At 54.2% G+C, this 26,065-nt stretch overlaps 1 protein-coding gene across 5 annotated transcripts in view; it reads right to left on the minus strand.

Moving 5' to 3' along the window:
* The window catches only part of BCR (BCR activator of RhoGEF and GTPase), a 123,418-nt gene that overhangs the window by 57,331 nt on the left and 40,022 nt on the right, over positions 1-26,065 (minus strand). For all 5 annotated transcript variants that reach the window (XM_046638908.1, XM_046638907.1, XM_046638906.1 and 2 more), the window contains exon 2: positions 3,603-3,784. In XM_046638908.1, coding sequence (XP_046494864.1) covers positions 3,603-3,784 — 182 coding nt within the window. The remainder of the gene's footprint in view (positions 1-3,602; positions 3,785-26,065) is intronic.

Raw genomic sequence — 26,065 nt, forward strand, 5'->3', positions numbered from 1 at the left:
GGCCCCAGCCTCCCAGGAGCATCCAGGACACCGCCTTGCTTCCTTTGGGCCAGCGGTGCCAACTCTGCCCTCCCAGGGGAGAGGGGCAGTGGTCATGCTCAGAGCCTGCTCTTCTTCCCGGTGCCTCCAAGGGGCCTGCTAACGCGCCTCCTCATCCTGCATTGCAGAGATGGAGGATGTGTGCCCTGGGGGCAGCCTGCCTTCTCCTGGGGCTTCTGTCCCTGTCTGGGTCTCCACAGTCATTGTTCAAGAGGGAAATGCAGACAGCTTGGTCAAGATGGGCAGGAACCTCTGAGAAGGCCCAGGGATGGAGAATGCCATGGACTCTCAGGGTGGGGAGGGAGCATCGGGCACCAGGATCCACCCCGTGTGGCTGCCTGAGTCCTTCCCACAGCGCCCCAGGCAAGAGGGTACCGGCCTCTGCTGACCCCCTACCCACTCCTGGGGGCGGGTGTTCCCAGAGCAGACCTGCAACCCAGGAGTCCACTGAGCCCCAGCACTGCTGTGGAGTTCCTCCCAATAGCCTCACGGCCCAAAGGGCTCAAGCTTGGCACCAGAGCATGAGCCCCCTAGGGTGGCAGGGAAAGGAGGGGGATAAGCAGGGACCCCCTCCCCTAACTGGCTGGGATCAGGCACCTCTGGCCTCAAGACCACCATGTTCCCTCTGGGCGCAATAAAGTGACAGCCGCGTCTTCTTCAAACCAGAAATCAAAAAGGAAGGAAGATGGTCTCAGTGCACAGCTGGCACGGAAGCCGGAGAGTCGGAGCTGTGCCGTGTCTGGGGCAGTGGGGGTGCCCGCCCTGCAGCTCCAGGCACCCAGCCAGAGGGCAGCTAGCCCTGCTCCGATCAAATTCCTATCTTTCCATCTCCTCTCCACCGGGATGGCTACCATCAAAAAAGCAGAAGACAACAAGTGCTGGTGAGGAGGTGGAGGACCTGGAACCCTGTGCACTAACTGGTGGGGATGTCAGATGGTGCAGCTGCTGTGGAAGACAGTAGAGGTTCCTCAAAGCATTAAAAATAGAACTACCACATGACCCAGCGTTTCTACTTCTGGGCATACACCCCAAAGAACTGAAAGCAGGGTCTCAAAGCGATATTTGTGCACCCACGTTCACAGCAGCACTATTCACAATGGCTACAAGGTGGAAGCAACGCCAGTGTCCATCGGTCAGTGAAAGGATTGCCAAGATGCGGTCTAAACACACAATGGAATAACAGTCAGCCTTAAAAAGGAAGGAAATTCTGCAATATGCTAGAACATGGATGAATCTGGAGGACATGCTCAGTGAAAGAAGCCAGTCACAAAAAGACAAATACAAACCTGAGGTACTGAGAGCAGCCAAAATCAGGGAGAGAAAGCAGAATTATGGGTGCCAGGGACTGGGCGGGGGAGAATGGAGAGTCAGTGTTTAATAAGTGCAGAGTTTCAGATTTACGAGATGAAAAGAGTTATGGGGATGGACGGTGGTGACGGCTGCACAACAAGGTGAATGTATTTAATGCCACTGAACTGTACACTTAAAAGTGGTAAATGTTATCTTATGTGTACTTTAACACAATAAAAAAAGGAAAAGAAAAATTCCCAGCTCACTCAGAGGCCTCCTGACACCTGTTCTGGGCCAGGTGGCCCGCCCGGTGTTGGAGACCCCAGCCCAGGAAGTACACATGTGCAGACTCTTGCTGTGCGTGTAACATGAGAAATGTCTACGGGCTCCCACGGGGGCTGAAGGAGGGAGCGGGGACCAGGATCTGGACAGGCGCCACAGCAGACGAACCCCTGGTCTGGGGGCTAAAAGACGAGGGCAGAACTCCAAGTCAGTGTAGATGAGGGTCTGAGGGCAGGAGCCGGGTGGGGCTGGGGGCACAGAAGGGCAGATCAGCCTCCTCGACGGGCCTGAAGGTGGAGCAAGATGGTGCCAGGTGAAGATAGCCCTCAGAGATGACGGATGGACAGAAACGAGCTGTCCTAAGTTCAGGATTCAGCCTACTTATTCAAAGCCGTAAGGACCCTTGCCTGCACTAAACCACACTAGGGAAGCAAGAAGTGAGGAGGTGCACCAAGAAAGGCAAGGTAGTGAGGGAAGGAGTGTCAGCTGAGGAATCCAGAAGGCTTCAAATGTGGTAGCTGTGTAGCCTCGAGCAAGTTACTTCGCCTGTCTGAACTTCCACTCCCCAATCTGTAAAACAGTGAAACTGGACACTGGGTAAGAAGCCACACAAGGCAGGTATGTGTCACATACTGGCTTCCCCTCCCATCCTCCTGTTACAGAACGAGAAGACTGCCCAGCCCCAGGGTCTTTAGAAATCACAAAAGCATAAATAAAGCATAAAATCCTCAGCTCAGGCGCCAGCCCAGTGGAGAAGCAACCACAGCAAAAAGATAGCACTTCCTACAGCCACAGGGAAAAGCAGGTTCCTCTCTCGTTTTTTGTTGTTGTTGTTGTTGTTGTTTTTGGGTTATTTTTGAGGAAGATTAGTCCTGAGCTAACATCCACTGATCCTCCTCTTTTTGCTGAGGAAGACTGGCCCTGAGCTAACATCCGTGCCCGTCGTCCTCCACTTTATATGTGGGACGCCTACCACAGCATGGCTTGCCAAGAGGTGCCATGTCCACACCCGGGATCCAAGCCGGCGAACCCCAGGCTGCTGAAGCGGAACGTGCTAACGTAACCGCTGCGCCATCAGGCCAGCCTCCCCCCTCTTATTTTTAAAACCAGGGTGGAAATCACCAGAAACAAGCTACGCAGAAGAGGGAAGGTATATGTCATCGGGAAAAAAGGACCAGAAAGACAGAGGTATCCCAGGGACAGTGATCTTCGCAGCCCAAGAAGGTAGGAACCTGAGAGGCCAAGGGGATGCCCTTGTCCCAACTGCAGGGGCTTCATGTCTGGGCCCCTCCCAAGCCATGGGACGGCTGAGAGCAGTGAGGTCGCCGTGCCAGGCTGCGCTGGCATGCCAGCCCTGCCACAACCCAGGGCTACCTGCCCATGAGAGAGGGGCCAAACCCGGGGCTTCTCCGAGGGTGCAGCAGGGCGTCTGTGGAATGTGCCACAACACACTGACCATGTGACCTGGGGGCCTCGGTTGCATATCTGCAAAGTGGAGGCAACAGAAGGATCATTAATGACAATGAGACCTCGAGGGAAAGGCCCTGGTCAAATGGATGGTCGTCGTCAGCACACCGTTTGGTAAAAGGGAGCAAGCACACGGCATGGGGCATAGGGCCAGGAGCCGGGGCACCACCCGGCTCGCAACACTGCTGGAGCGCCCACCGCAGGTCCCGCTGGGTCAGACGGTGGCTTTCAGCTCGCACTGCCTGATTCCTCCACGCTCAGCTGGCAGAGTTCCACCATCTCCCGGCTCAACGCACATGGCAGGTGGTCTCCAGACCAGCAGGTGCCCCAGGTGGAGGGACAAGGAAGGTGGTTTTAGTGACTCCACCTTCCAACCATTGGCTGCTCCACTGCCTACTTGCTCCCTGCCCCTGAGCATTCCAGCGGCTATGCTTCAGAGAGCCTCTGGGACGAGGAGGTGGCTCCGAGCTGAGCCCAGCCCCGTCTCACACCCGGCCCACCTGCCCGCCCGCGTGCTGACTCACTGCTTTGGTGGACTCCAGGGCTCCTGAGGCCAGCGCATCCCGGCTGCCCCTGCCCTTGCTGCTGAGGTGGGGCGAGGAGGAAGGCGAGTCATCGATGTACGGCAGCCCCTCCTGGTGCCGGCGCTGCTCCTCGGCCCGGTCCGCCGCGCAGCCGTACCCGGGGGACGTTCCGAATGACGCATCTGTGTGTGCAGAGAAGCAGCCAGTGTTAGAGATGGGGAGGCAGGCTGGAGGGCCGTCTGCCCAGGAGCGTCCATGCCCCACCTGTCCCAGCTGAGCTGTCACCTGTAGGCATTGAACAAGGACCTCAGGTATGCCAGCCTCACCTTCACCACCGACTGACAAAAGACCACAGGGCGAGGATGGGACAAAACAGCGGCTCACCCCCCAGACAATGTGAGGTGGGCTTTGAATGCTGTCTGGGGTACGTCTGCCCTTGTCCCAGGAGTGCGCCTAAGCTGGTGTCCTGCTGTCAGGGACAGTCTTTCTTTGTGTGCCTGTCTGTGGGGATCTGATGGGCCAGGAGCCTGAGCCAGCACGCTGGTCCAGGTGCAACCGTGGCCACCGTGAGCAGCGCCCCAGGTCTGCCAGGCCCACTCCAGGGAACGGGTGCTGCAGCCCCTCCCCTCGCCCCTCCACTGACTCTCAGCTCACCTCCCAGCTGCTCTGGCAAAACCCCAGACCACCTTTACCCCAGTCTGAGTGTCCCTGTGAGGACAGAGTGGCTTAACCTACAACAGGCTCCCTGCAGCTCAGGACTTTCTAGTGACAGAGAGTACCTCCATCCTAAAGGCACCTGAAGACAGTCACTGTCTTCCCGCCTGGCTAAACTGCAAAGCCCACAGCCCTCGGCCTCTCTGTAGCTCTGTTCTCAGAATTACTCTAATCCAACGGACCCCTCACCAGGAAAGCAACCCACAAGGGCCCAGCCTGCTCTGAGCCTCACGGGAGGTCACTTTTGACCCCTTCCAAAGGGCGCTGCACGGCCCTCGGGATTTCCCAGAGGTCATCCCGACTGAGTTACATCAATTGGATTACGTCACTTTCACCACGACTCACCTGCAAGCAGCCCTGCCCAAACACCACCACCGCAGGTGGCCTCTACAGAGCGCACTTGTGGTTCACAACAACTTCCGCCACCAAGCACACTCATGCTGGGCTCAGGTTCCGGGTGCTGGTGGCACCCAGACCACATAGGTCAGGTGGGCACAGGGCCACCCTTGAGCTTCCAGAGCCAACCCAGCAATCCTGGAGGGGGACTTTTTCAGTTCTTTGCACATGGCAGCCGAGAAGAGCTGCAGTTGGAGTGACTGGGCATGGACCACAGGCTACGACCGGCCGCTAGTGCGGGTACAACTCTTCTGCCACACTGCGGGAGCCCACAGATGGCCAAGGTCCCAGCTTCCTCGCATAATTCTGCCTCTCCCAGCTTCTCCACTTCTGTCCCAACAGGTCATATGCTCTCTAACAAGTGTCCTTAGCCCTGGCTACAAGTCAGCATCACTTGCAGAGCTTCAAAAACATATTGTAGCTGGGCCCAACACAGACCAACCAAATCAGATGCTCAGAGAGTCCTGGGCCCTGGTGGCTGAAAAGGCTGCCGGGGGGTTCCAGCAGGTAGCCAGGGCTGAGACCCGCTGTGCTACCCTGACCGGGCATGAGGTCCTGTGCTCGCTGCCATGCTGACCCACACTGTGTCCCCGGTGTCTGCACACAAAGGCCAGGCTGGGTCCTGCCTGTGTGTGTGTCCACAGGAGGGTCCCAGTACAGGTTAGTGGTGGGTTGAGAGTAGGAAACAGGGTGGGAGGACCCCGAGAAATGGGTGGGCTCCTACTGAGTCCCCCAACAAGCTGTACAGAGATGCCCTGGTCTCAACCCAAAGGACATTGAGGGGGTTCCAGGTACCAAGATCACTGTGCTGGTTATCAACGCTCAGTCCCCAAGCATTTGGGTTTGGGTTTGAGCAACTGGCCTCTGGGTTTTGCACCGTCCTTGCAGGACAGACAGAGGCCAGGGTCACGCTGCCTCCTCCTCCCGAGGTCTTGCAAAGGCACTAAATTAGCCCTTGCCCAGCATCCCTGAGGATGGCTGGGGAAGGTGCAAATGCATCAAAAACACAAAACCCTGTTCACACAGAACCCCAACCTGCACCCCACCCCCAAAACAGGTCTGACTTCAGCTTCCACTTCCTTTCAGTGAATCACAGATTTTTTTTTTAACAAAATAAACACAGAGGGTTTCTTGTCCAGTCAGCACCCACAATATGAACCCCACGTCACAGCAGCCCCAACTGGTAACCTGCCCACCACGGGAGCTGCTTCCAAAGGCAGAGGGCCCCTCCCTCCCCTGACACCACCTCTTTCACCAGCTCCCTGACTCTGCTCCCCACTCCTCCTCTGGGCCCAGCTTTTACATTAGCTCAGAATTATCAGTGTCCATATGTCCCTTTAATAACCTTTAAACTGTTTGTTTTTAAATAACAATCTTCTACAAAGTGAACGTATTCTTCATCACCTGGAAGTGTGCCCTTTATCCGAGCACTGCCACCTGATTTCCAGGCCCGCGACTACACTGAGCTCACCTCCAAGGTCAAATCGACGCCGAATGACTCCTCAGTAAGAACTTCAGGGTGAGATCAGGCCGGGCTCACTCCAGAGGAAATGCAAGATTTCACGTTTGCGGAACAACATCCTGCTAAAAGCCGGTGCAAAATCAGTGCCCAATGAGGATCCGCCAGCCAGTGTCAAGTGGGGCCACTGACTCTGATGGAGACACTTCACCTCTACCAGGTGAAACTGAGGACCAGGACGCAGCCAGATGCCACAGTAATTACAAATGGCCAGACAAGTGGAAATGCAGCCACTTCCCACTCTGCATACATCTCCCCACACTGATGTCTGAATAACTGATGCTTTTAAATCTGGCGTCCAGATGGCCGGTCACCCCTGCTGCATTCCACCTGAGGGCTTCAGCCCACGGTCCCAGCTAATCCAGATGCGGTACCTCTCATTTCGCTGAATCCCCCAGCCTGCTCCAATGCAAATGCGATGGGGGGCAGGGAGGAAAGCCCTCGATTTCCTTATCTCCCATTCTAACCAGCACACAGGGACCTACCTTCCTCTCACTCTGCGGTTCTTTGCACCTGAGCTCCCCACACCACACAAAGGCCCCCTCCGAGTCAGCATAAAGCACATTATTTGGGAATTTTGAAAGCCGTCATCTTCCAGGAACCAGAGCAAAGTGAGAGAAAGGCCTTACTCTCCCCTCCTCTACCAGGAACATCCAGTGGAAAAACCTTTCTGGTCCTCATCACCTGGGGCAGGACTGGGGACCTGGTGGCTGCAGCAGCTGGGCACTTCCTGCAAAGCTCCACCCAAAGCTGAAACCAAAACACTGGAAGGCAGAGGGTGTGGGCCTGGGATCCCAGGGCTAATAGGAGGCTCAGGAGGGAGGGCAGATGAAGTGAACAGCTAACCAGAGGGAGGGAGTGGAGAGGGAGGAGGAGAGAAAGGCCCAGTCAGCTCGCGCGGGGATCCTGAGCTGGGCCATGAGCTCAGGATCCCCGAGCCATCAGCGGCGGCTTAGTGTGGAACAGGGAAGTGCACAGTGAAATTGGGAACGTCCTCCTCTCCAGGCAAGTCGGCTTAGCCGCCCCAATGCCAGCACTCTGCAAGTCTAAAATGTGCTCTTTGATGCAAGAAAAAAAAAAAGCAGGAGGACTAAGTCCCAGGAGGGGGTCCTAGTCAGTGTCCAGGTCACGTCCCCTTCTTACACCTCAAGGACAACACTGGTTTAAAAAAAATCCTTAAAAAAAAATCAAACACAGCTCAACAACAAAAAATCAAACAACCCGATCAAAAAATGGGCATGGGACATGAACATACACTTCTCCAAAGAAGATATACGGATGGCCAATAGGCACATGAAAATACGCTCATCATCACTGATCATCAGAGAAATGCAAATCAAAACTACACTAAGATATCACCTTACACCTGTTAGAATGGCAAAAATGACCGAAACAAAGCGACAAATGTTGGAGAGGTTGTGGAGAAAAAGGAACCTTCATACACTGTTGGTGGGAATGCAAACTGGTGCAGCCAGTATGGAAAACAGTATGGAGATTCCTCAAAAAATTAAAAATAGAAACACCTTATGACCCAGCCATCCCACTACTGGGTATCTATCCAGAGAACTTGAAATCAGCAATTCCAAAAGTCCCATGCACCCCAATGTTCATTGCAGCATTATTCACAATAGCCAAGACGTGGAAGCAACCTAAGTGCCCATCAACTGATGATTGGATAAAGAAGATGTGGTATATATATATATATGTATATATATATACAATGGAATATTAGCCATAAAAAAGGATAAAATCGTCCCATTCACAACAACATGGATGGACCTTGAAGGTATTATGTTAAGTGAAATAAGCCAGATAGAGAAAGATGAACTCTGTATGACTCCACTATAGGTGCAAGTTAAACATATAGACAAAGAGAACTGATTGGTGGTTACCAGGGGAAAGGGGGAGGAGGTAGGGGGAGGACACAAAGGGTGAAGTGGTGCACCTACAACATGACTGACAATAATGTACAACTGAAATTTCACAAGGTTGTAAACTATCACAATCTTAACAAAAAGTTAAAAAAAAAAGTGAAATCTATAATAAAAAAAATCTAACACAGAATTACTATATGATCCAGCAAGTCCACTTCTGGGTACACACTCAAAAAAGAATTGAAAGCAGGGACTTGAACAGGTATTTGCACACCCGTGTTCACAGCAGCACTATTCACAATGTCTACAAGGTGGAAGCAACCCAAGTGTCCATCCATGGATGACTGGATAAACAAAATGTGGTAGAGACATACAATGGAGCATTACTCAGCCTTAAAAAGGGAAGAAATCCTGACATATGCTACAACGTGGATGAACCTTGAAGGCATAATGCTCAGTGAAATACACCAGCCACAAAAAGACAAATTGACTGTGTAAGTCCACTTATAAGAGGTCCCTAGAGTCACATGATTCATAGAGACAAGACAATAGAATGGTGGGTACCAGGGGCTGGGGGAAGGGGAACAGGGAGTTATTGTTTAATGGGGACAGGGTTTCAGTTTGGGAAGATAAAAAGTTCTGAAGAGGGATGGTGGTGATGGTTGCACAAAATGTGAATGTACTTAACACCACTGAACTGTACGCTTAAAAATGATTAAAACAGTCCATTTTATGTTAGGCTCACTGAACCATACACGCAAATTCCTAAGGAACCTCCCAGCCAGTAGCAGCGCTTGGGTGACTGTAATGGGGGGGTTTGAGGGGGGCTTTCCTTAATCACCCGCAGCCCCCTGCAACCACATCCAAAATAAACACGAAATAAGCATAGAATTGAAACTCCCAGGTGGTGTGCTGCCAGAGTTGATGAGAATGGGCTGGGTGATGGGTCCCTGGGCTTCATTATATTCTTCTACCTGTGTATTTGTTTAATAAAAAGAACAATAAAGGAAAGCCTTGCGCGTCTGTAAACGTAGCCTCAAGAGGCACCCCTGGCGTCACACTGCCCGAATGACCAGTCAAACTGGCACAGCCACTGTTTCCAGCACCACACACCGGGTTCTGAGCCATCCCTCTTTTCTTACAGACTGTACACATCCCCCTTTCCGGGCCACTTCCCTACCCACCCACATTATCCCTATCCAGGCTGTATGAGATTCCTGCCAGCCGATTTTCTGAGGTTCAGAGGGGAATCTGGTCAATCACAGATCACACGCAGTTCTCAAGCAGGACCCGCCACCCTCAGTGATAAGTGCGCAGCGCATGCCTGCAGCCACTGTAGCCCCTGTGCTCAGGGAGCCTGTCAGATCCCATCTGCCCTCAGACCAGCCTCAGTCCTGACAGCCTCTCAAGGGGCTCCCAGCAACTTCAACACTCTCCTCCCCATTTTCACTTCTGCAAGCCAGGGAGCGAGAGTCTCCGTCCGAGGCCCCTCCCGGCCCTGCTGGGACCCCTGCTGCAGGGGCTCTCCTCCTGGACCCGCTGTGCCTGGAGGGTCCCCTGCTCCTGCCTTCGGCTGCTGTGCTGCCACCAGAGGTGTGGGGCTCCAGGATCCCAGCTCTTGTCCACCCTCGGGCCAACGTGCCCCAGGGTGACCCTGGAGCAGGCCATCAGGAGGAACAAAGGTTATGCCCTCAGCCCTCCCTGCTCAGAAGAGACAAGGGGACAGCTGGAACTGAACAGGGGAGTGAGTCGCTGGTAAACGCGTACCAGGGTCGAGAGGAATGGAGAAGGGACAGAGGGAACCGGGGTGGGGTGGCAGGAACTCGATCACGCGGAAAGACCACAGGCAGGTGGTCTCCTATCCCTGTTTACACTGTCAGCCAGTGGCTGGGCTGCATTTATTTACAAAGGTAAAAGCAGATCAAACGCCATCTTCCTTCCGGTGGCTCGGCCAGCTGCAGTGGGAGGTCCCTGCGGCCTCGGGCATGGAGCCCCCACCCATCATATCTGCAGAGCCCTCCCTCCCTCTTCTCCCAGCCCTGCGCCCTCTCCTGGGTGGCAGGCAGGTAGCACAGCGGTGGTGCTGTGCAGTGCTCATGTCCTTGGGGGGAGTCCTGCCAGGGAGGCCTGGCCCCTCCGGGAGAGGCTCACAAAACTGAGGCTGGGACTCAGAGGTCCAGGTCTCAGCAAAGAGCCCACAGGTTCCACAGGTCATAGGGGGCTCTGGACCCCACGCTCATCCACAGCCTCGAGCCTTCCTCCCGCCACGCTGTGCACTGAGAGTGGAGTGTAGCCATAGGATGGGCTGAGGGTCCTGAGGCTCGCTGTTCAAGGCTGGCTCCTTTACTTTGTAGCAGAACCCCGAGTACAGTCAGGGTACCTGCGGTGCTTCAGGGAAATAAGTTTCCCAAACAGTGGAAAAGCCTCAAATCTTTGATATGTATTTAACAAAAGACCCCCCAAAATACCCACTACCCTTTGCTGGGCACTTCCTCTGGGCTGTGCACCCACACACGTCATCTCCTCGAATCCTTCCTGCTCCCTTAGTGGGCAGGAACTTCTAGATGCCCATTTTTCAGAGAGGGAAACTGAGTCTCTGAGAGAAACAGGTGGAGCCTGACTATGCCCAGGTCCACCTGTGTCACCTGCCGACTCGCTCACTTTCCAAACACATTCCAAAGAGAAGACATTTCTAAAAGGCTGAGCTGGTAACCATATGACCCAGCAATTCCTTACCTAGGTATACAACCAAAAAAAGTGAAAACAGGTGTTCAAATCAAAATGCACTGGAATGTTCAAGCAGCATTATTCACAAGAGCCAAAAGGTAAAACCACCCAGCTGTCCATCAACTGACAAGTAGATTAAGAAGTTGTGGTATATCCATACAACGGTTTATTATTCAGCCTTAAAAAGGAATGAAGTACCAATACATCCTACACATGGATGAACCTCCAAAACATGATGCCAAGTAGAGAAGGCAGTCACAAAAGACCAGGTATTGTCTGATTCCATTTATTTGAAATGTCCAGAATAGGCACATCCACAGAGACAGACAGTAGATACTTAATGAGGACGGGGTTTCCTCGTGAGGTGACAAAAATATTTTAGAACTAAATTGAGGTGGTAGTTGTACAACACTGTGAACATGCTAAACGCTGCTGAGCTGTTCACTTTAAAATGTTTAGTTTTATGTTATGTAATTTCACCTTTAAAACAAAAAAACCCCCACCGACCTGTTTTTCTCTCTTAAACACGGAGCCCAGAACATAACCCAGCTGCTTCCTGAAGACCAAGGGCATCATTCCGGACAGACGTCAGTACCGCCTGGCCCCAGAGCCCAGGGCCACCGTGGGCAGTGAGAGGCTGCCGCACTTTCTGAGACAGCTGGTTGGTTTGGGTGGGTTGTCTGCATTCTCCTCCAGCATCAGGCTGGCAGCTGCCCCTTCTGGCATCTACATCAAGTGGGTCAAAGTTCTTTGTAAATGGGATGTCCCCCATGCAGTTAGCCACTGCACCTGGGCAAGAGGCCTGCCGTCACAGCCCTTGTGAGAGAAGCAGGGGCAGACAGAGCACCCCAGGACCCGGGACCTCTCAGCCCTCTGGCTGCCACCCTGACAATGACATCACCAGGCCAGCACGGAAAGCCCCAGCTGTCTGGGCAGGGGGAGGTCACGGTCCAGACCAGTGTGTGCCGCACAGAAAGCCCCAAGGCTAGTCATGTTCCCTGACAGGCTATAAAATGCCAGTTGGGAAGGGCCTGAGCCTGCCCTGCTAATGCCCTGACGCCTCAGCTCTCCAGGCAGCCCCAGGGGCCCTCACGAGGCTGCGCCCTATTGGAAGAGACAGGCCGAGCGATACAACAGCTCTCACAGGTCTTCCCACTTGGGGTCTGGGTTCCAGCCGGCTGAAGCCTGAATCACCAGGAGGCCAGCTTTGCCAGTGACTGTTAGCACTAAAGACTGTGTGTCCCTAGTATGGGCAGATGAGGACCCACGACCAGCATAAAGGACCTTCTTCTGTCTCCAAGGACCCACCTGTGCCTAAAGCTCTTAGATCCTGGAGGAGGGAAAGATAATTTATGGTCTGGGCCTGGGCCCAGCTGTTGCCAGGGCGGGGCAGGCAGAGGCTGGAACACCAGCTGGGAAGAGCTGCAGCCCTTGGCCATGGGATGATGTAATTCTTGTTCTTCAGCACCACCATGACTCTGCAACAACAGGGTTCAGAAAGATTTCCTGGAGGCAGTTTGATTCCAGACAATCCAACTAATGTATTTACTGAGCACCCAATATTCAGCCAAGATGCACAGCACCCCTAATACATGCGGAACATCGTGCTGGGTACAGGATGGCGAGCACCACAGACCCAGCCCCTGCCCTTGGCAACTGGCAGAATCCCAGGAGGCACATGATGTGTGCATCACAGCAAGGCCACAACGAAGGACAGCCGCACCCTCAGGCAAGAGAGCCGAGACTGTCTCCCCAAGGCAGTGACCACAAAGCCAGGGCCTAACGGAGCGAGAGAGGCAGACAATGGCACCCTCTGGAACACAAAGGTGAGGACGCCGTAGTGGGCTGAATGGTGGCCCTAAAAAGATATGCCCACATCCTAACCCTTGGAACCGGGAATGGGACCTAATTTGGAAAAAGGGTCGTTGCAGACGTAATTAAGCAAAGACTTGAGGGGCCAGCCCCATGGCCGAGTGGTTAAGTTCGCGCGCTCCGCTTCAGCGGCCTGGGGTTTCGCCGGTTCGGATCCTAGGCACAGACAGAGCACCGCTCGTCAGGCCATGCTGAGGCGGCATCCCACATAGCGCCACTAGAAGGATCCACAACTAAAAATATACAACTATGTACCAGGAGGCTTTGGGGAGAAAAGGGAAAAATAAAATCTTTAAAAAAAAAAAAGACCTTGAGACGAGCTCACCCTGGATTATCCAAAGGACCCTAAATTGAAGGACAAGTGTCCTTATATGAGACAGAAGAGGAGAAGACACAGAGAGAAGAGGACAAAGCTGTGTGAAGATGGAGGCAGAGACTGCAATGATGCGGCCACAAGCCAAGGAAGGCATGAGGCCACCAGGAGCTGGAAGCGGCAAGGAAGGATTTTCCCCTGGAGCCCCCGGAGAGAGGGGGGCCCTGCCCACCCCTTGACTTTGGACTTTTGCCTCCAGAACTGTGAGAGAATATGTTTCTGTTGCTTTAAGTCACTGAGTGCACGGTCATTTGTTACGGCAGCCACTGGAGAGCGACACAGACGCTGCCCGTGGCCTGGAAGTGCTGCCACAGAGTCAGAGGAGAGATAGCTTGGCCCTGGGCACAACCCGGAACGGTTCATGGGGCTGAGGTCTGTGTGAGACAGAAAAGAGCCTTCGACCAGCAGACGGGCTGCAGGGCCGCCCCGCAGGGGGAGTCAGGTCAAGTCAACTGCAGGACCCCCCTGGGGTTTTCAAACGCAGAAAGGCTGGGAAAGGCGATATGCTGGGAATAAGACGAGAGGCGGAAGGAGTAATTCTGTGGAGAGCCTTGGGCTGCAGGCCAAGGACTGGGGCTTGATTTAGGGGGTACTGGGGGCCACAGAGGTCTGGAACAAGAGGAGGGCCTGGGGTACACAGGGGCAGGTGACTCTCTGGGGGTGGTGCTGCAGGTGGGACTGCGCCAGAGGCTTCTGGGATGGTTACTCCACAAGAACGGGTAGGAGGCCCAGCCTGGGTGGGGACAGTGGGAATGGACACGGGGACAATGAACATACAATGAATATGGCCAGACGGAGGGGACGCAGATGGAGAGAAGAGGAAGTGCAAAGGTGAGGCTGCGTTCCCAGCACCTGAGGTCAAGACCTGGCAGCAGGGAACTGGCCAGCAGACTTGGCCGGAGGGGGCAAGGCGGTGAAGGTGGGCAGTGCCTTCAAGAGAGGATGGCACCAAGGGCAGGACTGTGGCATGGGAAGTGAGGCAGGAAAGTGATCGCAGAGTCCCTCAATGCCAGCAAAGGCACTTGCCAGGATCTGGGCTGTGGTCACCGCACAGTTGCAGGTCCTCCCCTCTCTCTCCATCCCCACTCCAAAGAGGAGGGTAAGGAAGAAAAGATGGTGGGAGGGAAGGGCTCCCCCAATCTGGCAGTCATCATAGTGCCATGGGCAGGGGCTCAGCGGGTGAGCCTGGGAGGGCAAGAGGAACACCCACGTTCCCCACCTCTGTCCTGGCACTGACCCTCCTGAAGGAAGCCTGGGGAGGGTTAGGAAAGGGGTGCAAGCCCACCCACGTTCACAGCAGCTTGCTCATAATGGCCGAAAGGTGGAAGCAACCCAAGTGTCCATCAGTGGATGAGTGAATAAAAAAATATGGTATATACATTAAATGGAATATTACTCAGTCTTAAAGAAGGAAGTTCTGCACCATGCAATGCCATTGACGAACCTTGAGGACAGTATGCTAAGTGAAATAAGCCAGTCACAAAAGGACAAATACTGTACGCTTCCATTTACAGGAATGGTTAGTTTGCTAGGGCTGCTGTAACAAAATATCATAGACTGAGTGGCTCTAGCAACAGCTTATTTTCTCACTGTTCTGGAAGCTGGAAGTCTGAGGTCAGAGTGTCAGCATGGCCAGGTTCTGGTGAGAGCTTTCTTTCCGGCTTGCACATGCCTTCTTGCTGTGTGCTCATATGGCCTTGCCTTGGTGGGTGTTTGTGGGGAGAGAGCAAGCGAGAGAGAGTGTGAGTAAGTGCGTGTGAATGTGCATGTATGTGCCCAAGGGCACGAGCCCCTGATGTCTCCTCTTGTAAGGGCACTCACCCAATCAGGAAGGCCCACCCTTATGACTTCATCTAACCACAGCTGCTTCCCAAAGGCCCCATCTATAAATATCCCATTCGGAGTTGGGGCTTCAACCTGTGCATTTCAGGGGGGCACAAACCTTCAGTCCATGACCTACGAGGTGCCTAGGATAGGTAAGTTCAGAGACAGAAAGTAGAACGGTGGTCACCAGGGGCTGTAGGAGGAAGGATGGGGAGTTACTGCTTAATGGGTAGGGAGTTTCTGTTTGGGAAGATGAAAAAGTTCCAAAGACGGCTAGCGGTGATAGCTGTAAAATAACGTGAATGTGTTCAACACCACGGAACTGAACAGTGAAGAAGGTTAAGATGGTAAATTTTATGTTATGTATATTTTACCACAATTAAAAAAATAATGATCAGACAGGTTTGGAAATTAAAAAAGAAAGAAAGAAAAGAAGTGCAGTTATGGGCTGAATTGTGCCCCCCGTCACCAAGTTCACGTGTTGCAGTCCTAACCCCCAGCACGTCAAAATGGAGCCTCACTTGGAGACAGGGTCTTTATCAAGTTAAAATGAGGTCACTAGATTGGGACCTAACCCAAGATGACTGTGTCCGTATAAAAAGGGGAAATTTGGAAGGCAGGCTGGCGCACGGGGAGAAGGCCATCAGAACACGAAGACAGCCATCTAAAAACCAAGGAGGGCAGCCGGGAACACATTCTCCCTCGGAGCTCTCAGAAGGAACCGACCCTGCCAAGACCTTGATCTTGCACTTCTCCCCTCCCCAACTGTGAGGCAATAAATGTCTATTGTTTGAGCTACACACTTAGTGGTTCTTTGTTACGCAGCCCTAGCAAACAAATACGTATAGTAATTGTGTGGATCAAACACCAGCGCTGAGGAGCTGCTGCCCACCCAATGTCTCAACCATCAATGATTCACCCACCCGTGGAAATGGGACTCTGGCTGGCCAGTCGGCTGTGGCCGCCCGGGGCTGTCCATGCTCAGCAGCACGCCCACAGCACCTCCACATTCCAGATTCAGACAGCAAAGAGAGGAGAGAAGGGCAGCCACTGAGCCCCACATGGTCAGAGGGCAACAGGCCAGCTCCGGGCCTTGTACTTGCAGCCACCCAACCTATCTGTCTCCTCCTGGGCTCTCCTTTATTAGTGCTGCTCTGGCCCAGAAGCTAAGTCATTGCAGATGTGCCCCAGGCTCCTACTCAAGAACGGACTGGAACCACCTGGCTATCTTACAACTGTGCAAGTCAGAAATTATGGAAATGGAACCACATTCTGAATCCCCTGCACAATACATTCAGCCGACTGCCCCTCCCTCAAGGGCAGAGTGGGACGGGTAAGGGGCTCCCTCCTGAGTGAAGCCCCTGAACTTTCAGATTCTTCTTCCCCAAACACAGGGCTGGAGAAGGGGGCTCACTTCACTCCCTTTGTCCTGCTCTGAAAGGGGGTAATGGAGACATATGGAAACTGAAGGTAGCAAAGTGACGAGCTCAGCAGCACCCAGAAGTCAGAGACCAATGTGCAGAGGACAGACTGATGTCGTGCCCGTGAGCACACTATGGGCTGAATGTCTGTCCCCCAAAATTCATATGTTGAAGCCCTGACCTCCAACGCGATGGTATTTGGAGATGGGGCCTTTGGGAGGTTTAGATGAGGTCACGAGAGTAGGGCCCCCACGATGGGATCAGAGGTCTCAGAAGAGGAAGAGATACCAGCGCGCGCTCTCTCTCTCTCTGGTATGTGAGCACACAATGAGAAGGAGAATGGCCTGAGGCCAGGAAGGAGGCCCTCACCAGGAACCAAATCGGTTGGTACACTCATCTTGGACTTCTCAGCTTCCAGAACTGTGAGAAATAAATGTTGTTTAATCCACCATCTATGGTGTTTTATTATGGGGACAGAGTCCCTCTCTGTCCTTGGTGGATTCCACGGCTCAGGTCCTTTCTGTTGGAGGCATGAACTAGGAGATGGGCCAGGGGCGAGCTGGAGACTCCCCACCAGGAGAGGGAAGCTCCTGCTTGCCCGAATTCCTGCCCTGGAGAGGCGGAGCTCTGGGTCAGTCCTGGGGGCTAGTCTACAAATCTCGCCTGCGCCCTGGTCCTGGGTCACCCCAATCTACGGTGCTCCTGGGTGGTTCACTGGCTTCTAGATGCACAGAAGGGATAGCAACCGGATGCCAGCCTGAGTCAGGGGCTCTGAGACACCCAGGGGACAGCACACAGCAGTGGCAACAGATACCAGCCAGGTGCACTGCCTGGAATCCTCGCAGCTCTGCAAGGGTACCTTGTTTTACAGATGGAGGCTACAGGTTGGGAAGTGAAAGTAACACGTCCTGAGGCCCACAGCTAGCCAGTTGGGTTGCAAAGCAGGGATCCACTCAGGAAGGTCTGTCTGTCTGAGACCACCTCCGGGAGCCTCAGAGGGTTTAGCCATACCCTGAGCTGGATCCCTAACTTCAGGCATCCTGAGGCTGAACTTGGGGTGGGCTGGGGCAAGGGGATGAAATTTTGTGTTTTGGACCAGAATTTGAGATGTACCAGATGTGAGCAGATGTCAAAAGCCAAGGAACAGACCAGAAGGGGGGTCTCAAAGTCTAGACCAAAATGGATTTTCCCCTGAAAACTCTCTGTGCACATGAATCAAGTAGCCAGGAACTCTCCCATCCTTGCCTTACATTTGGAAGAGGAAATCTAATTTCTCTGTTCCCAGCCTCCCCCCACCCAACCTCTGGGGCCTTCCTCAATCATCCCCACAAAAAAGAGAGATGACAAACAAGTCAGGATTACCGCGGCCCCAAGGAGACCCGTTTCATCTCTCGGCGTTCCCACCAGTGAAATGGGATAATGACACTCCACCCACACACCCTGAGGGGGGTGACAGCAGGCCCTGTTTCCCTGCTGCAGGGAGGAAGCGTCCAGAAGCACAAGCATCATTTATCCTAATTATCGCAAGCCTCGGCCGGTCACGTGGTCCAACCTGGGCTAGTTGTTGGCACCATGTCGCTCCTTTCCAGAAAACTGCCGGACTTCCTCCTGCCTGACTTCTCCTGGTGTACATGTCATGGTTCTCTACTTCTGCGTGAGGCTGAGGGCTCCACGTCAGGAAATGTGGCAGGGCCCACGTGCTTGGGGCTATCGGGAAGGTTCTTCCCAAGCCTGGGAGCTGCGTGTCAGCAGGGCCCGTGGCACCCGTGGGGCTGTTGTGGGTCAGAGGGTGACCTGGCACAGTGATTCTGTCCATCCGGCCCACTGCAAAGCCCAATAGGGCTCCAAACGCCAGGCACCCCCAGCCCCACTCCGCAGTCCAGAGGTGGTCCGCCAGCAACCTCCATCGTCTCAGATGCACGGCATTTCCACGGTTCTCTTCTGCAGCAAGAATCAGCAGGAGCAGAGCTTTCCCCACGCCCCGGGGCCCACAGAGTCTGCAGGCCACAGGGACTTTGAGGAGCAGAGGGACGCCAAAACAGCTGAGGAAACGGCTGGGAAACAAGCCTGCGAGGATCTCCGGCCAGATGTAAGAGGAGACAAAGGACTAGCCTCAGCTCTTGACCTGAAACTTGAAACTGTCATGTGGGAATTACCACCTAGGGCGATAATCCCAGTTGTCATCGGGTGTGACAGCCCGCTCCAGGCCCCACGGCTCACTTCCCAGTTGGCCAGGCTCCCATCCTGCCTCCCCCAGCCTGTGGAAGCAGATCAGACTCACACACTCAAGATGCGTCCAAGGGACACAGCTGCCAGATGCCCCCCAGGGCTCCAACCTGGCCACCTGCTGACCCAGCCAGGAGAGCAGGTCCCTGTGAGGGTCTGGGGTATGTCTGGTTCCAAAAGCACCTTCTGGGAAAGGCGGGTCCTCCAGAGAAAGATTCAATCCACAGACAGGGCAGTGTGGACCAACACACTGCAGAAGGCTCCGGGCCCGGCAGGTGTAGACACACTAGGAAGAGGCCCTTCTCTCAAGAATTGTGTAACTCCCAAGGGAGACAAAGTATTTGGAAAAGCTCCCAGAGGTGTCCAACACCAGCTCTGACCTGGCGCTTCTCCCAGAAATACCCCACGTGGTAAATAACAGCTTGGCTCAACCAGGTCACCATGCCCAGCACTCACGCCATAAGGCTGGCGCCTCACTGGAGTTCCGTCAAAGGCACAGAATTTGATCTCGGACTTCCCGGGGAGGGCTGGCGAGAACAAGGCCGATTCCTGTTCCTCACAACCTGGATCCAAGCCCACTGCCTAAGGTCGCCGTCCCAGAGTCTGTTCACCCACAGAGCAGATACTGCCATCCTCTCTGCAGAGGACAGCAGTGGAGATTCAGTCAGATCACACACTCACGGCAGCGTCTGGCACACAGCAGCCTCTCAGTCCTCGCGAAGGGAACCCCGACCACTTATGCCCAGGGCTCTTCACTCTGCCCATGTGGATCCTTCCCATTCTAAATGCTTTTTGTCTTCTTTTATTTTTGCTGAGGAAGACTACCCCTGAGCTAACATCTGTTGCTAATCTTCCTCTTTTTTTTTTTTTTTTTTGCTTGAGAAGATTAGCCCTGAGCTAACATCTGTGCCTGTGCCAATCTTCCTCCACTTTGCATGTGGGTTGCCACCACAGCACAGCTGATGAGTGGTGTAGGTCCATGCCTGGGATCCAAACTGGCGAACCCAGGCTACCCAAGTAGAATGTGCTGAACTTAACCACTATGCCATGGGGCCGGCCCCTTTCTGTCTTCTTAAAATCAGCTGTGTAGGTGTGTTTCCCTGTTCTCTCCTGAGGTGCCCTCTGCTCCTGGCCAGAGGGCAGGGAATGTCATTTGGAAAGCTGGGGCAATCAAAAGGTTAAGCTGGTCTATTTGGGCATCTGGACCCAGACCACCTTAGAGCCACCAGCTTCCTCCCACCTTTCCACAGAGGCTGCATGAGTCAGCGACGCAGCGGCAGTGCAGACAAACATCCCCTGCTCCCTACGCTGCTCAGCATGGGGCACCCTGGGGTTGAGGTGGGAGACAAGGGGGAGGAGACAGCCACAGGATGCTCGGAGCCACTTGGAACTGGACACTGGAGAGCACTGGGGCTGGCTAGGGCCTAGAACAATGGCAGGTGGAAGGCCTCAGAACTGGGCTGACAAGCTGGAGTGCTAAGCCAGACCTCTAGCCACCATTCCCACTGACCCAGTGCAGTGCCTCAGCCCTCTGACACACACACCCACATTCCAAGTTTCCAGAAAGACTCATGACTCACTCACGACATCAACATATCCCTTCCTTTCTACAGCCCCCTGTTAAGCCTTAGAACACATGGGCCTGGATACCTACCTCCTCACTACTGCGTGCGGAGGTTCCCTTCATCAGCAGCACTTACGCGAGGCTGGCACCCAGCCCTCCCTCCCACAGGGCAGGGCAGCGGCAGAGGCACCTTCAGGGCGTTCGGAGCTGGGAGGAGGTCCACAAGGAGGTCACTGTGGCTGAGAACCAAGAGCGGCAGGGAAAGGCACCATGGACCTTTGCCACCTCTCCCTGCCGAGCAGTGGTCAGGCTGTGTCCACACAACCATCTCCCCTGCACTCCCTACGCCATTCTCACAGACTTTGGGGTGCCCTGGGTGCCTGGCCCCTGCAGCCTGCCCAGCCCCGGCTCGGCCTGGTCCCAGCACCCAGGCGCACACAGGCCCGTCAGGGCTCAGGGGTGGAGAGCCCAGCACCCACGCTCCGGCCCTTGTCCTCCTCCTGCCTCGCTGCCTTAGCCCCTGCAGCCCCCTCCCGGACCCTGTGGCCGGACCAGTCCCAGCCCCCTCAAGGCTCCATTCTGAGCCTTGGTTCACGCCCTCCATCCAGATGGTCTCCTTGGGCCTCCAAATTCTTGCAATTCTTCACAGCCTGCCACTCCAACCACCCCTTCCCCATGTGACTCAACCTGATACCCACCCCCTCCGCCAGTGGCATACTCTCCTAGGTTCTTTCTCCCACTCGCCATGTGCAAGAGCCTCTTCAACTTTCCACCTACTTTATAACCCACATCCAGATGCCAGAACCTGCCTCAACTACTCATAAGCTCCTTGGGCTGGCCCTGAGTCCCGTCCCTGCTCAGGCCCCTGACCACCCAGGAACCAGGGACCATTTGTGGAGCCATCTGCACCACACACTTATTCAACGCATGGTGCCACCCAGGGCCCAGACCAAAATAAACCACCGCTGACACACAGGAGTGCCGGGAAACACAAGATCAGAGGCAACCCCCTCCTTTATAAGCCCTTAAGACACGTGGTCAAATTTCTGTTCTTGGTCTCTATAAAACACTCACAGACACCCCACAGCTGACAGCCATTCTCAGGACTCAGCCCGGGTCTAGAACATCTGAGGGGCATATGGGTTGAGCTCATTTCTGAGTCATAAAAACCGAAAACGATTTTTTGGGTCAATGACAACAGGAGAGCCTCCAGCATCTGCCCAGTGACCCCAGGTGTCTGTGGCCAAACGACCGATTTTCCATGGGCCCCTGGCGGCGCACCTCCTGCAGCAGGCAAGGTCACCGTGTTCTTCTGAGGATGGCGGGGGAGCTCGGATGAGAGGGGGCAGGATGCTAAGGGCCAGGTGCCCGCTACGTACACACGTGGAGCAGACCTTTACAGGCATCATTCCTGAGCCTCGTGTTTTGGGAAAGGAAAAAAAAAGTCAGTAATGGTGTCTCTTCTGTTTCCAAACAAAAAGAGCCTGCCACCACTGGTAGAGAGTCGCCACAGGCTGCCTCTGGCAGGAGCAGGACCAGTGAGAGCAGCGTGGAGATGCTGCCAGAGCCCAGAGCCTGCACAGGCCGCTCGGAAACACGTTTCAGGAACTGGCCATCCGAGCGGGGAGACGGAGCCGCAGGCAGGCACGTGGGCCCCCGGGAGGCTCCAACACAGATGCTCTGCTCTGCTGGGAGACATCAGGGGGTCTCAGGGGACCACAGAGGGTGCAGAGGAGCCCCAGATGGGAGATTTTCCCACTAGATCCCAATAGTCCAGAAAGATTCTTCTCTCTGAGGCTCTGGACCCAAGTCCAGGCTGAAACCATCTGAGTGGATTTCCGTCCCTCGACTTTCTCCTCCTTCCTGTAGAGAAGTGTCTCTGTGTGTGGATGTGTGTGCATGTGGGTGTGCGCTGTGGCATGTGTATATGTATGCAAAGCAGGCGTGAGCGTGCATGCAGCATGTCATATGTGTGGCATATGTGCTGCATGCATGTGCCCGTGTGTGCGTGTGCACCCAGCAAAGGGAGCCTAACCCAGCTTCTCAGGCTGGCAGCTCCCACTCGTTTTCACCAAACGGATGCACAACAGCAGCTCCTCAGCCGGGCCTTGTTAATAAGGCTCCCTACATCCTGTGACACAGCAGCACTTGAGTCTGTCTCATCAGCCATCTCACCACAAGGCTGAGGCAGGACAGGGGCACATGTGCCCACAGGCACATCAGGTGAGCGCACTGACCAGGCACAGGGACACAGAGCTGGTGAGTGGCCAAACTGGCTGGAACCTGGATCCCAGTTAGGCCCCGTCTGCTCCTAGGTCTGCCCCTCCAGGTGGCAGGGCCGGGCACCCCCTCTGGCAGGCCCACAGCTACCCCCATGCTGGCTGCACCTGAGCTGCTGGCTTGGGGCAGAACTCATGCTGGGCACCGCAGACCTTGGCTCAAACCCAGCCCCACCAGTGCCCAGCTGGGTGACCTTGGCAAGTCACTTCCTCTCTTTGGGCCCCAGGCTTCTCATCAATAAAAAGAGGATTCAGCCAGCTGGTCAGAATGCCCCACGGAGGAAGTGCCTGGCACTGTGCTTAGCACAGGATGGCATCTGCCCAGAGACACCCGGGGTCCTGGATGCTATCACCCCAGCTGGGCCAGGAGCTCTGACCAGCAGGCCCTGTCCTTGGCTGAGCACTGGGTCTTGAGGATTCCATCTGCCAGGGAGCTGAGAAAGCAACAAAAAATTAGGAAATAATGCTAAGATCTGAGTTAATAAGTCCACAGAGAGTCCCCAGACTAGGAGGCTAGAGAAAACAAGACAGCTCCGTGTCTACAGGATGAGGAGCCTTCAGACAGGCTGAGGGCGCCCTGGGGAGCAGGCAAGCAAGGCAGGGCCACAGAGGGACCCAGACGGGCTGAGAGAGAGGACAGGAAGACCCCAAAGACTCACTTACTCATCTGGGACTTCCCTCCCCTACTTGCAGCTCTAGCCAGGGGTCAGATTCTCCCTCAGAAAATGGGGCCCATATGGGAGTGGGCATGGGTGGGGACATCACTCATGGGCCCATGTGCTCCATGAGTCCAGCCAGATGGTGCAGGTGGCCCAAGCATCCTGGGAAGAATGCGCAGTGCATTCCTGCTGGATTCCATGCCTGCTCTGCACAGCAGCGGGCAGGGGGCGGGGAACACAGCCAGCACTGCCTCCACATGAGGCAACCTGCAGCCACGGGCCTCTCACCACCATAGCCCCATCCAGCTCTGCTGCTGGCGCCCTGCAGAAGCACGGCAGGGATCTGGTCTCAAACGACATCCCTCCATCCCTGCTCCTGAGTACCCACAAGGGGCCAGGCTGTTACGAACCTTACTGCCAATCTCAACACAGCCCCATGAATTCCTAGAATCACTTCCACTTAACAAATGGGAAAACGGACACAGAGGAATGATAACTCGCCTGATGCCATCTGACCTGTCAAATGGTTCTGGACGCTGTGCTCCCCACTCCACCGCAGCCCCCACCAGAGAAGCAGGAACCCCATACACGGTGGGGCACATTCCACGGAAGAACGCTATGTGTCAATGACAACTGCATGGGGTGGGCACTCTAGGCAATGACAGCTGGATGTGGGGCTGGGGAGCGGGCTGCTGCTAAGGCAGGCCTGGCATGCAGGACAGGCCAGACAGGAGGCAATTTCTGGGATCCTCTGGCCAGGAATGCTCAATGTTGCCAAAAGTCTCCACGCATTTGTGGCCTGAAGTCTTTCTCCCCTGAGAAATGTGGGTGTGAACCTGTATGTGCAGATGGCTGTACCTACGCTGCAAGGACCAGAGTCAGGCCATGGAAGTCAATAGGAGGGCCTGCAGCAGAGCGGGGATGGGGCAAACCTGGGTGTGCTGCTGCAGAAAGCAGCGGGAGGCAGAGAGAGGTGCTTTGCAGCATTGCGCGCGGACAAGGTCAGGAGGGCCCCAGAGAGCTGGGCCTGAATCTGCACTGCAAACATTGGCTGAGCCAGGCCCGTGGGTTTCGGGAGGGGCTGCAGGGAGTCACTGGGGTGACCAGCACGGGCCACAACCCTCAGCATGATGCCTAAGGTCAGTGGTCAGTCTCAGGGCGCATCACCACCCAGGAAGAAGGAAGTTCAAAGGCAGAAGCTGAATTCTCAGTTCCAGGCGAGACGGAGAGAGCTCATTGCGCCCTTTCCCACTCGCTGCAACTAAAATTTCTGCACAAAGCACGTGGAACAGTATCAAGGGATCTGAAAGGCGGAGAGGAGAGGAGGACTGGCTAGGAATCTCAGGACTTGAGGGCCACCCTGGCAGGGACTTCTCTGTTTTTTGAGGGTTTTTTTTTTTTTTTATTAACTTTATTTCTTTTAGAGCAGTTTTAGGTTCCCAGCAAAACTGTGAGGAAGGTTCAGAGTCTCCCATATGCCCTCTGTCCCACATGCAGCCTCCTCCATTGTTAACATCCCCCACAGGAGTGGTACATTTGTTACAATCAATGAACCTACACTGATACGTCATTATCACCCAAAATCCACAGTTTGCATTAGGGTTCACTCTTGGTGTTGCACATTCGAAGAGTTTGGACAAATGTATAAGGACACGTATCTACCATATAGTATCACAGAGAACAGTTTGGGTGTTTTGCCTCCTATCTACGTCAGTCTGGGCATGACAGCAGCCCCAAACTGCCAATAGGCACAGACAGAAAGGAAAAACAAACAGAAAAGCCTGCTCTGTAGCCAAAGGACCAGGAAAGCGGGTTTAAGGTCTTTTGATCTTACCCGCCTTGCTCCAGGTGAAAACAGTAAAAATGAGGCAGCCATTCCCCTCCCCACAGACATGGCAGCAGCGGCCCCTGTGGGGTGGAGCACTGTGGACTCCAGTCTACACTAGGCGAGTGCCACCAAAGAAGTGGAGCCCCCGCCTTCAGCGGCACAGTGGCGGTAGACCCTCAGGGTGGAACTCAGGTGACAGCACAGGGAAGCTGGAGCCGCAGCTTTATAGTCTGAACCTGAGGAAGCAGGCAGGATGGGGAAGATCACGATAAGGAGGGAGCTGGAGAAAGGATGCTTTAAGTCTGCGCATGAAGCCCTGAGCTCACCTCCAAGCTGCAGGTGTGTGAAACCACTGGGAACCAGCACAGCAGTTTTGGGAACTGAACTGCACTGCTGAGACGGAGCCCACTACCCAGCTTTCAGACTGACCCCTGGGTGGTGAACAGCAGAGTGGATGGTGGAACCACAGGCCACAGAAAGCGGGCCAGGATGTGCGTTCTGAACCTAAGCAGGTTAACTGCCTGCTTAAACAACTCAATCAACACCTCCAGAATGTTTCAACAGAATCCAGTCTCATAACATAATACTCAAAATGTCCAAGATACAATCCAAAATTATTTGACAAAGAACCTGGAAACCCAAACCACTGTCAAGGGAAAAGTCAGCCAACAAACCAACCCTGAGATGACCCAAATGTTGGAAGTACCAGAATAAGGCTTTAAAGCAGCTATGATAACCACGCTCCAAGAAGTAAGGGCAAAGACTCGAAACAAATGGAAAGACAGGAGTTCCCAGCAAGGATATAAAACTATAAAAAAGAGCCAAACAGAAATTTTAGAACCAAAAAATAACAAGTATAACAGCTTCCCTGGAGGGTTCCATAGCAGAATGGAGATGACAGTAGAGTCAGTGAACTTAAGACAGAGCAATGGAAAGTAACCATTCTAAACAAGAGAGAGAAAAAAGAGGGGGGAAAACACGGAAGAGAACCTCAAGGATCTGTGGGACAACAACAAAAGGTCTAACATTCATGTTGCAGGAGTCCAGAAAGAGAATGGAGCAGAAAAAATATTTGCAGAAATCATAGCTTACTAATTCCCAAATTTGGTGAAGGTCATAAATTTAAAGATCCAAAAAATGAGGAGAACCCCAAACAGGATAAACAAAGAAAACCACAACCAGACACA

This window comes from Equus quagga, chromosome 15, assembly GCF_021613505.1.
Source record: "Equus quagga isolate Etosha38 chromosome 15, UCLA_HA_Equagga_1.0, whole genome shotgun sequence".
NCBI lineage: Eukaryota > Metazoa > Chordata > Mammalia > Perissodactyla > Equidae > Equus > Equus quagga.